Source organism: Opisthorchis viverrini (genome assembly GCF_000715545.1).
Source record: "Opisthorchis viverrini unplaced genomic scaffold opera_v5_45, whole genome shotgun sequence".
Taxonomy (NCBI): Eukaryota; Metazoa; Platyhelminthes; class Trematoda; order Opisthorchiida; family Opisthorchiidae; genus Opisthorchis; species Opisthorchis viverrini.
In genome coordinates, this window is record NW_008751701.1 from 256,219 (window position 1) to 267,833 (window position 11,615).

The window sequence follows — 11,615 nt, forward strand, 5'->3', positions numbered from 1 at the left end:
ATCTTCCCGATTCCAGATAGCGTACAAGCGGCACTGAATAAGCTCAAACACGATTTGGAAAAGGCAGCCGTTTTCACCATAGACTACACTCGTCCACTCGTTGTGGAAACTGATGCTTCCGACATAGCCATTGCGGCCACTCCCAATCAAGACGGGCGCCCGGTAGCTTTGTTTTCACGCACTCTGTCACGCGTCCCGTAATCTCCAATCAGCTACACATAGAACGGGGAACCCAGGTGATCTGTGAATTCAAAAAAGACGTTCCGCCGAAACCGACTGATTTGAGAAGGGTCGCGTCAAACTGCTGGATTCCGACTAGTTCAACCGTTGATAGTAGTTGCACCTTCCCCCCTTCGATTGACTGCTCAAACCATTACGCCTCGGCTACCTGATAACTCCGCTGTGTCTTTGAATTACTCCTGACTTATTGGTGCTTCCACACACAACCGAAGTTCATTGTTTTAACCTGACCCAAGTGGATCCAACTCAGCTGTGATAATACACGGAGTTTGCAGAGCGAATGTGATGCCTTAGATATCTTTGTAATGTACTACTCATAAGGTTACTGAAAATCCGTCAACAGTTCACAGCCTGAGAACATCACAAACGGGAGATTCAGCAGGGTTCCAGGTGAGTCTCTCGAAAAAACCGAATTAGTTTGCAAATGAGTGTATATTCCCTAATGCCTTAGATATTTGGCTTGAAGAAGATATGAAATGCTTTAGTGCCATCAAAGGGACCAGAGACGAGCTCCTGTACGTCGGAACGCCTGCTGAGAAATCTCCAGATAACATCACCACCCTGCATAGACAATGGTCCCCTAGAAGTGCGCTACAAATAGTTCATGTTTACAAGACAGGGAGCGCAAAAAGAACCTATTCCTAGTCTGGAAATACATATCTAGGCTTTAGAAGTGTCATTGGGTGCTGTGAAAACAACGAAACGTGGAAAGATGGTCACTGTCCAATCAGCAGAGTGTCACGTGCTACGGTCCAAAGGACACACACAAAGTGGTTGAGTGGTGGCTGCCTGAAGGTGGTCTTTGAGGGGGCTTGCATCTGCCAAATAATTCCGTTCGTCAGAGATTACTAGTGGATGAGAATATACCTCTCCAAGACAGTAAAAAACGTTCAGCTGTAGCATCCTTTCGGTGCCTAACTGCCACGCCACCCGAAGGAAGCATGAGGACTGGGATACTGCCAGGTTGCCCAAGCCTAGAGACATAGGAAGTCGAGGGGCAAAGGCCGTGTCCGAAACTTTCTGGTCAGTCGGTCCGCGCTCTAACCACCGAGCTGTGTCCTCCCTCTAGGAGAGCAACCCCGAAAATAGAAAACAAAAACATCACCGTTAGGTTTCCAACATAGCTTCTCAACCTGGACACCACAAGCATTCACTATGCACGGGATGCTGGTGAAAATCTTGCGAATGGTGAGAGCAGCAATCGATGCCCATGTTTGACTCAAACAGTGATTGTCTTTCAAGAACAAATGGATCGTTACCTTCCATAAGACAAGTTTATGTTCTTGCCGAATTCGGGTCCACTGGAACTCGTATGAAGTGACTGGTCAGCTACGACTGAAATAGGCCGACTCGCTTCAGCCGCAGCACGCTTTCGATGTCTAACTGCCATGCCACCAGAAGGAGGCATTAGGGCTGGAATACTGTCAGGTTGCCCAAGCCTAGACAGGGGAAGTCGAGAGACAGATGTTGGGTTCGAACCATGAACCTTCCGGTAGGCAAATTCGCGCTCCGACCGCTGAGCCATTTCGCTTCAGCCACCTTTCCTTTCGCTGTTCAGATCGCCGTTATTTCCGAAAAGCGTCATGTAAAGTCACGTACACGTCCTGGATGTTCTCAAATGCCACTTTTGACAGTTCACACGTCTGCGGTTCGTGTGTAGCGAAATGCCACTGAAGCGTCACTGACACTTCTCTTTTGACCGTTCACACGTCTGCGGTTCGTGTGTAGCGAATGTCCTGGATGTTCAGCTATGTCCGCGGATGAACGCGTGTGCGTATCCGCCAGTCCTTCACTCGATCAATGATCCACGTCGCATCATGGTCTGATTACATCTCGATGAAGCGACCTTATCCAGTTGTGTCACAGCTGCTTGGATTGGAAAGTGAGAAATTCATGTGACATTGACTCTCCTTGAGTATGAAAGCACCAAAGCGACAGGAGTCAGAGACGGCTTTTGAAGGCACACTCGAAGACGTTTGTCCGCCGACTTGTGGTCTTTTTTTTGATAATATAAAAAGTGGTTGCTAACGCTGAGTGATTCTGGCTTGTGGCGATAAAAAACGCGGACGTTTGTAGGAACTATGCATACACATATGCGCATGCTAATAAGACAGGCCAAGAAAAAGTTTCACGTTGTGAGGACCAGTTGTGCTTGCAGCAGTAGTTTTGTATACGAAACGAGTACAATGTCCATATCCGGGGCATATACTTCCGGTTGACAAATCACCATTCATCATTGTGAGCTGTAATAACCGCGTATTTGTCGTACAGTGGTTGCAGCTGCCGCAGTTTCGTTCACCGATGATTTGGGGGGAGGGGTAAGTAGCTGCGCATTGCAAGCGGGAGATGACAAATCGGTGCATAAATCCAGTACTGTCAGTGAACTGACAAGTGGGGGGGTTGGGAAGGGAGCTATGCATTGAAGGCAATAGCTTGGATGCACGAGCGCCATTAAGGGCGCGACTGGGCCATATCTGACAATGTCTCTAGCCATTGATGTGGCCCACCTCGAGTCCCCATTCAGGAAGACAGCAATGACCAGCGCAGCTGAGTTGGATGATAATTGCTTTCATACTTCACTGCCAAGTCATTGTTTGACCGCCTCTGGCTCTCTTCCAACCTTCACGTGGTTGTGCGAAAAGAGCCCTTTGAGGAAGTCGGTCGACTGACATAAGCAGCACGTGGCCAAGCCAGCGCAACCTATGCAGAAGAAGATAAACTATTATTTTTGTCAGTTGACAAAAATAATAGTTCATCTTCTTCAGAGAACGTACTAATCGTAAGGTTGCTGAAAGCACTTGAACAGCTCACTACCAATTTCGTCCTTTTTGGGCAGTTTTCGAGTTTCTGTCAAGCTTGAGCAACAGAATGCACGCAAATGGTGAAATAGACTCATTCTCAGATAAATTCGGTATAAACGGGAATCCCAACTGAATTCCCCGTTTGCGAAGCCTTTCGACATCTCGAATAAAGTCCCGTCGTTCAGCTATAGCACCCTTTCGGCGCCTAGCTGCCATGCCACCCGAAAGTTGCACGAGGGCTGGGATACTGCCAGGTCGCCCAAACCTAGACAGCGGAGGTCGAGAGACAGAGGTCGGGTTCGAACCACGGACCTTCCGGTCAGTAAATTCTCACCCTAACCACTTGGACCATCCCGCCCCGCCACCCGCTTGTGCATTACATTCATTCGAACAATAAGGTGAATGATAGATTCATTTGTACCAAATTGGTTTGCAAATGAGTGTACTTCACCAATATCTGGGAAGTTTCAGTTCGTTATCCGATAACCGAACCAGTATGGACAGATATCCGTCTAGCCCAGGTCCGAAAAGGTCAAATCACAAGTTCTGCTTTAACGACCCGTGGTACGATTCAATGACAAAACAAGGAACAGTGAAACTGACACTCACCATGTCCGTCAATATCAAACTTGCCGTCCGACAGATGGTTGTTGATCGCGTACGCACACATTCCCGTATCATCGCCCAGACGTTCCGAAGGGTCCACGTCAAAGTCGAACGCAGCGTAGCCGGTGACTTTGCCCACGATGCCACCCGCCGGTAGTGTGGATGGCACGAAGAAAGTGTAGTGCCTTTCGGACCACACAGGCAGATCCGTGGGGACAAGCTGGTACGGAAAGGCAACAAAGAGGAATTGCCGATACAGTGAGGAGAGCAACGGATAGAAGTGAAAATATTAGCTGTCGCATAAGTAGATTCTTTGATATGTTTCATCCGATGGTGAATAAACGACAAAAAGCAGGCGAAAGCTCCTAACTTAATGGCAAAGAATGCATGAACGATGTTTGTGCGCCTTGAAAGAAACCAACATTGGTTGTTGGTCTGTTCACCGAGCTTGGCAGTTGAGTTGCAAAAGTTTCATGACTAATCGACGCAATATCGTCAATGCGGAGCTGAAGGACGATTTTCAAGGATCCATGAATATTCACCTAAGAAATACTAAGCCTTCGCCAGTAGTCACATGATTGCCTCAACGGTAGAGCGAGAATTACACCCGGAAATCACGTTCATCAACGGACGCGCGGTTTAAGAAATAGCGCCCTGAAATTGTTAAAATGATAGTGTCCCGTAGCTGAGTTTCGCTGAGCTTGTAATGAAGGTCCAAAGTGTCCTCAGGAGCTGAGTGGATCATCGATTTTTCATTTGATCACATACTCTCACCTGGAATATGATACCTCGAGAGTGGCTCAGTTCGAGTATAACCGCTACGAGTATTATTCACGTTACTCGATCTTAAAAAAACTAAGAATATATGGTGACACACTCTCTAGAAGTAAACAAGATGTAGAACAGTCATGTTCGCACAAAACAGCGAAGAGTGTAAATTTACTGGCTGTTGATCCGTTCGCGAGGCTTGGCAACTAAGTTGAATATGTTTCATCCCCAAAAACGAGGAGACATCATCAGTGCACAGCCGGTTATGTGTTCCGACATGTTCGAGGACACAGTTGCTTGTCAAAACCTCCGAAATGCTGGAAGTCACCGGAACAGCAACAAGTTACCATCACAAAATACATCCGAACAAACCATCATCAGATGGACTCGTCTTTGACGCGAAACTCGTAGCGTTCACCAAATTAGTAATGATGGGTCAGTGTCCAGCAAGCTAATGTGCACAGAAGACCCTAACATATGCACGAAGGGGAGAGAAGGTTCAGTGGTTAAAGCGCGAATTTACTGACCGGAAGATCCATGGTTCGAACCCGACCTCTGCCTCTAGACTTCCCCTGTCTAGGCTTGGGCAACCTGGAAGTATCCCAGCCCTCGTGCTTCCTCCGGGTGGCATGGCAACTATGCACCAAAAGCGACGGTTAATTGTCGGGGGTAGAGAAATCTACCTAGTTGGTTGACACTATCTTATTTGAATCTTCACTTGTCACCGCGGTCCTAATAACCACTTGACAATGGGTAAATAATATTCAATGGAATCTTTAAAAAAATCGTTCAGTGGTACCGTCCTTTCGGTGCCTAGCTGCCATGCCAACGGAGAGGTACGAGGGCTGGGATACTGACAAGCTGCCTACACAAGCCTACACAGAAGCAGTCGAGATGCTAAGATCGGGTTCGGACCACGGACCTTTCGTTCCATAAATTGGCGCCTTAACCACTAAGTTATCTCGACGGCCGTTTATTTGAATACTAAGTAGTCTTTTTCTATGGAGCGATATTTTGCAGTTTTTCCCGGGGTATCAGCTGGAAGTAGTAGAGATGAAGTTATTATGAATGACCACAAATGTTCCGAAGAAACTCCTCCCCTAAAGCCTACGTGCAACTTACAATCACATTCAATGTCCATACAGGCGTCGCCTGTGGCGGTTGGCCACAATCTTCAGCGTAAATTTTCAAATGAAACATGCCACCGTGGACTGTGGTATCGCCATGTGCTCGGGTGACGTACAAAGCAGACTCGTTCAGCACTATTCGACCATATCCTCTTTCTCCATCAGTGACTTCTGCAGTGATGAACGGTGGCACTGCGTTGGATTCGGTCGGTAGGAGAATGAAACGACAGAGATGTCCACCTGCAAAACGTTTGAGAGCGGGAAATCAATGTTGTAATGAAAGGACACCCTTTAGAGATATGCGCTTAATTAATCTTGCTTGGGAGGTACTTGGACTTCAACTCATATCCAAATGCATTCCAGAAGGCTCGGAAACCTCTGATTTTCAAACACAATATACGGAACCCTTAGACATAGTTTTGAGTTGATGTGCCCTAGCACACAAAGGACCATTAATGCTCAGGATGGCACGGAAACTGACGGAAATTGTATCGAAAAATACAAACCTCGAGAGATGGACCAAATCGGACTCAAATATCCCCTCAAAACGATCCCATGGAGATGGCAAACAAGGTGAATCGTTGAGACAATAAGTGTGATGGGCTCACCTATTACACTCGAAAGAACGGTCCTGATAAGCAGCGCACAAAAAGTGTCCTGTCCAGTAGCGAACAGACGTGATGTACAAGTTATCACTGGGAGGACCGAATTGATAATTAAGACTTGCTGTACGACAAACCGAACAAGTGGGTCTCTACAACATCGCTCCATTCCGATATGAGTTTGTTCATCCGACTTGGTGTTTGACTGTTCAATCTGTTGAGCATTTTCAGCAGTTCGGATCGCCCATATGTGGGTTTCGACCTGATTTACATGCGGGGTGTGCAACACTGGGACGAGTGAAGCAGAAACGGGTATAACTACCGTTATGCACGCAAGAGGCATGAAGACCATTCGCCTACTTATGATTATAATCCCAAGATAGAGTGAAAGGCCTCTCTCAGTGTCAGGGCACCGATGGCATTTCTTCCATGGATAATAGGTAGGAATGGATAGCTAGTGTAGAAACGAGTGTCTTGCACCAGTTGAACTGGATCGTAAGTGAATACTTTCGTATTGGGTGCTATCAGATTTAGTTCAGATTTAGTTCATTATGATCATCATTATCACCACCACCAGTAACACATGATGGAGGGGAGAAAGCTTCAGTAAGGTGTGGGAAGAAAAATGAACGGTAGGTACATAGTACAAACACTATCAAGAATGAGGCACCTGCATCTTTTGAGAGCATTAAAATAAGCCATTTCTGAGCACATTGTCGAATTAAGGCATCAGCAGTTGGATTGGCCGGCTGAACAACGACTGACGAACACTAACTAGACTGATCAGCCAGGAAATTACCCCATGTGCATCGCTGAGGTCGTTTGTGTCCCATACCATGCAGGGTTTCCGGTCAGGTACAAGCAGGATCCCGTAGGCCCAGCAAGGAAAGCATGAAGATGTGATAAGAACAAGAGAAGTGCATTTATGTGTATAAGAATACGCTACAGTAAAGTCACAAACTGAGAACCTACCATTGGGAAGGCTGACATGCAGCGGAGGATGGGTAGAAACTTGGAGATTTTTCTCCAAAATGTAAGCATGGAAAACCGTCTTATTGTCGGAGTCAAAATTCCAAAAGAGTTGGCTGTAGACGGCACCTAATGAATGATGAGCATAAGCGTACTACATATTGGTACTTACTCAGTATACTCAACCACCACAGAACAGAAAACCACATTTCGCTCAGTAGTCACGTGCGCCGAATTGTGATAAATGGGCAGGCTGAAAGGTGGGAAGTTACAATGGTTCACAAATCTTCGCATTCGTTAGTGACACTAACACAATAGCCTGAATTAACGGATTCGGACTGCCAAAGGCCCCGACGTGGGGCGGGATGATTCAGTGATTAGAGAACGAATTTACTAACTGGAAGGTCCGTGGTTCGAACTCGACCTCTGTCTCTTGACTAACCCTGTCTAGGCTTTGGTAAAGTGGCAGTATCCCAGCCCTCGCGCTACCTTCTGGTAGCATGACAGTTAGGTAACAAAAAGGGTTTTACAGTTGAACGATTATCTGCTTTATCTCATCGACGGGTCCTAGTACATGATACAATCACTTCCGGCTGCCATCAACATCTAGAACGACAGAACCTCAGTAGCGAAGACCAATGAACAATTGCCATACATCCATGGAGGTTTGTCCAGGTATCAGGAGTGATGTCAGGGAATCTTTGACAGAAGGCCCAAAGGTGCAAGATGCTGACATCAGCGAAGTACGTGCGGTTGAACATTTTGTCAACATCAGATGTGCTCTTCGAGGCTTTGAAAATACCAGGTGTAGGTCTTAATCGACATAGGACCTAGAGCGGTTCAATTACTTCACAGTGACTGTCTTGTGCAGTCGAAGTAGCCTAATGTAGGGATAGTGCAGACAACCTAGTCATAATCGCCATTATCGACAGCAAGACGTCAGCGTTTAACACCGATGGTTCGCTTCCACCATTCAGTTAAAAGCCTTATCGGTGGAAATAATCATCCTACAAGATGTGGGTGAGTGATGTTCGGTGTGTTCAAGTGCTTAGCCAAAAGAGCTGCTGTTCTCAGTTCCCGAGTTCCTCACGCCATAAGTGCTGGCATGAATTTTTAAACCGGTACTCAAAGACATTTCCCATTAGAAACATGAACCACGTGATTCCGATCATGGATAATCTCACGAGTTGCACTTGGGCTTCCGAATGCTTCCGGAAGGCATGTGAGCAACCGAAAATGAGCGCAACCAACTTATAGGATAACCCACCGTTCCGAGCCTACGTTTCCCTTCAACTGACAGAAAACATTCATTTCTCGTGGAAATCAATGTTTCCTATCGTTTTTGAGGTGTCACAGGCATCCCCTAGCTTCCCTACGTGATCGCACCCACTTGGGCCATAATGTTGAGTTTAACTTATGGTTTGGAAGGTGGTAAATTACGATACAAAACCCGACATGACCACTTCACCATGAATCATCGCATACATAAAGAGGGTGCCAAGAGGACATGAGTCTACTAATTATTCTTGGTAAAAAAAAACTGATCAGCAGTAACACCCTTTTGGTGCCTAACTAGCATGCCACCAGAAGAAAGGATGAGGGCTGGGATACTGCCAAGTTGACCAAGCTTAGACAGGGGAAGTCAGGAGGCAGAGGTCGAGTTCGGAACACAGACCGTCCGATCAGTAAATTCGCGCTCTAACCACTGAGCCATCTCGCCCCATTAGTTGTACGGTTCTTCGGCAAACGCCGTGCTAAATTTCTTCTCACATGCCACTCAATTGCTTGTTCGGGGGCGAGATGCCCCAAGTGGTTAGAGCGTGAATTTACTGACCGGAAGATCCGTGTTTCGAATCCGACGCCTGCCTCTCGAATTCCCCTGTCTAGGCTTGGGCAAGTTGGCAGTATCCCAGCCCTCGTGCTTCCTTTGGATGGCATGGCAGTTAGGCACAGAAATGGTGCTGCAGTTGAACATATTTTTCCTGTCCATTGCTTGTTCTGTTGGAGGCAAATCAGATTGACAAGTAGTTTTTCTGAAAAAGATACCGTTCATCCCTGCCGATTACTCGAATAAAAAATTTCGAATATAGAGTCAAATGAGCCTCTAAACTCTATCCATGATGTTCTGTAATCTAAAGCCATCGACTACAGAGGACATTCTCCCTTCTTGACTCGATAGTGACTTTCAGCGTGGCACGTATCGTTTGGGGCAAAGTTCGACAGATATCTAAGTAACTTATTCTGGCTCAGAGATTTAGTACGCACAGTTGCCTACACCAGTTTCATTATGGTAACACGATTGCGGCCAACATCAGAAAGCTAGTAGGTCGGCCTGGGACACTGGAGGTGTTCCAACGTAAAACAGAAAAAGGAGCACAAATGCTGCAAAAATGTTAACACTTGGATGAACACTTCCAGAACATCGTGGAGAACTTGCCATCTTGCGACTAAGCGGCGAACTGTGTTTGGTTAATAGTGTTCAGACCTTGGGTTGTGTTTTGACGATCATCAGCAGGACAATTATGCCAACGTCTATGGGAACAACAGTATGTATCACGGGTGCACAGCTGCCATGCAATGTGAAGGAAAAACGAGGGTTGTGATAAAGCCACACTGCGAAAACGATGCCTGGATCAGTCGAGGGGTTGGGTTCAAACCATGTACTTTGTTGCCAGTTAATTTGCTACCTCAAGCTCATGCATTACTTATGTATTGCCACCAGTTATTATAATAATATATGTTCAGCTGTGACACCTTTCCGGTGCCTAGGTTCCACACCACCCGAAGGAAGCATGAGGCCGAGATACTGCCATCTTGCCCAAGCCTAGACAGGAGTGATCGAGATGCGGATCGGATTCGGACCAAGAACCTTTCGGTCAGTAAGTTCGCGCCCTAACCAAACCAACGATTGAGGCTAGCTTCAAGGTGTCCCTACAGTGCGCGGCAATAGAAGTACCGAAGCTGGCAAGAGGCCAATGTCTAGTTAGAAATACATAAGGTTGCGGGTAAACACAGCACCATATCCCACCCAGGAGCAAGTAAATCACACTGCTGGTCAGGCGTCAATGGCCGAACAGTTGAGTGTTCAAAATGCTAACGGGAGACGGCGGGCTCGAGACTCTCTGGAGCTGCATGAGATGGCCGCTGCTGATGATTCGCAATAAGGATGAAACAGCTGTACAGTGCTTCCCAGCCTTCCAACATGGAATATCCCCACTTACGTGGCAGATTTTCTACTGAAAAACTAAAAATATCTTCAACAATAGTCGTATGGCCACCATGACAGTCACAGAGGTCAATAGGATGGCTGCTATTGAGCAAAACCAATGTGAAAGCCCGAGTCAATCCGTTTTATCACTTCCTTTCCCACATTTTTTTGCTTGTAACAACGTGTTCTTTGAAGTTCCTAGAACCGAAGATTGAGATGATAGACTCACAATTTCGAACAACACTCCGGTTGAGTATTTTAGGAAGGGAGAGGTCTCATTGTCAGAGCGCGAATTTACTGATCAGAGGTTCCGTGGTTCAAACCCAGCCTCTGCGCCTCGACTTCCCATGTCCAGGCTTGGGCAACCCAGCAGTATCTCAGCCATCGTGCTTCCTTCAGTTGGCATGGCATTTAGGCACTAAAAGGATGCTACAGCTGAACTGTGACCGCTATGTTGTTGGGTATTTGTATACAAGTCACTCAAGAGGACCGGTTTTCAAACATTATGGGGTGAAGTATGTCGAATGATTTCAGCCGAAATAACCCGCCCACGACGGATGAAATGATCAAACTCCATAGGCTCTATTGTTTTGGTCGCGATACTGTACGCCAGATGACCGAATTCCTCGAAAAAGCTCTTTTAAGGCAAGCACACGAGCGAGCCTGGAGGGTCGAAGGAATAACTTGTCAACGAGTTATGAAAACGGTTACCAGTAAACCCAGTTGTGCTGATCACTGCTGCTGTCCTGGATGGAGACCCCGAGACGGTGAGCTATCTGTCCACACCTCATTGTAGGAGGCTGTTAGCAACATAAGCTTTATGAACTTATCACTTATAGCAAAAGTATCATGCAGTGCTGCCATCGACTTTGCAAATCGTGAACTTGCTGAGCAGCGGTTGCAGCTGCCATGGTTGGGATAGGTAGCGGCAGCTGATACAACTGATGCGCCAATATCTGGGTGTCAGTGGACAGTCCATTGGAGAGATTTGGTGGGGAACTATGTACTGAAGCCGAGAGCTTGGAGCAGCACTGAGGGCCCGACTGAGACACGACCATGCTTGAGTCTTGCGTGACGATAATGAAAGCCGAGCTGCTCAGTCACCATCTTCGCTGCTCTGTATGAACTATTTCCAACTGCCACTGGCCTTTAATATTACTAAAAGAGATTACCTGGCCGGACGTATGCCCCGTACGAATGTCGACAATTATGCTTTGTGCTCACTTGTAGCATCCCGAAGGATCTATTTACGTAAAGTGAATTCGTGAGAAATCACGTAATGGAACCTTTCTGA

At 46.7% G+C, this 11,615-nt stretch overlaps 1 protein-coding gene across 1 annotated transcript in view; it reads right to left on the bottom strand.

The window, feature by feature from the left end:
- The window catches only part of T265_03229 (hypothetical protein), a gene marked incomplete at both ends in the record, with an annotated part of 53,399 nt that extends 46,031 nt beyond the window's left edge, over nucleotides 1-7,368 (bottom strand). Inside the window, 3 exons of the mRNA XM_009167662.1 lie at nucleotides 3,651-3,867; nucleotides 5,538-5,782; nucleotides 7,117-7,368. Coding sequence (XP_009165926.1) covers nucleotides 3,651-3,867; nucleotides 5,538-5,615 — 295 coding nt within the window. The remainder of the gene's footprint in view (nucleotides 1-3,650; nucleotides 3,868-5,537; nucleotides 5,783-7,116) is intronic.
- Between the last annotated feature and the right edge of the window lie 4,247 nt (nucleotides 7,369-11,615).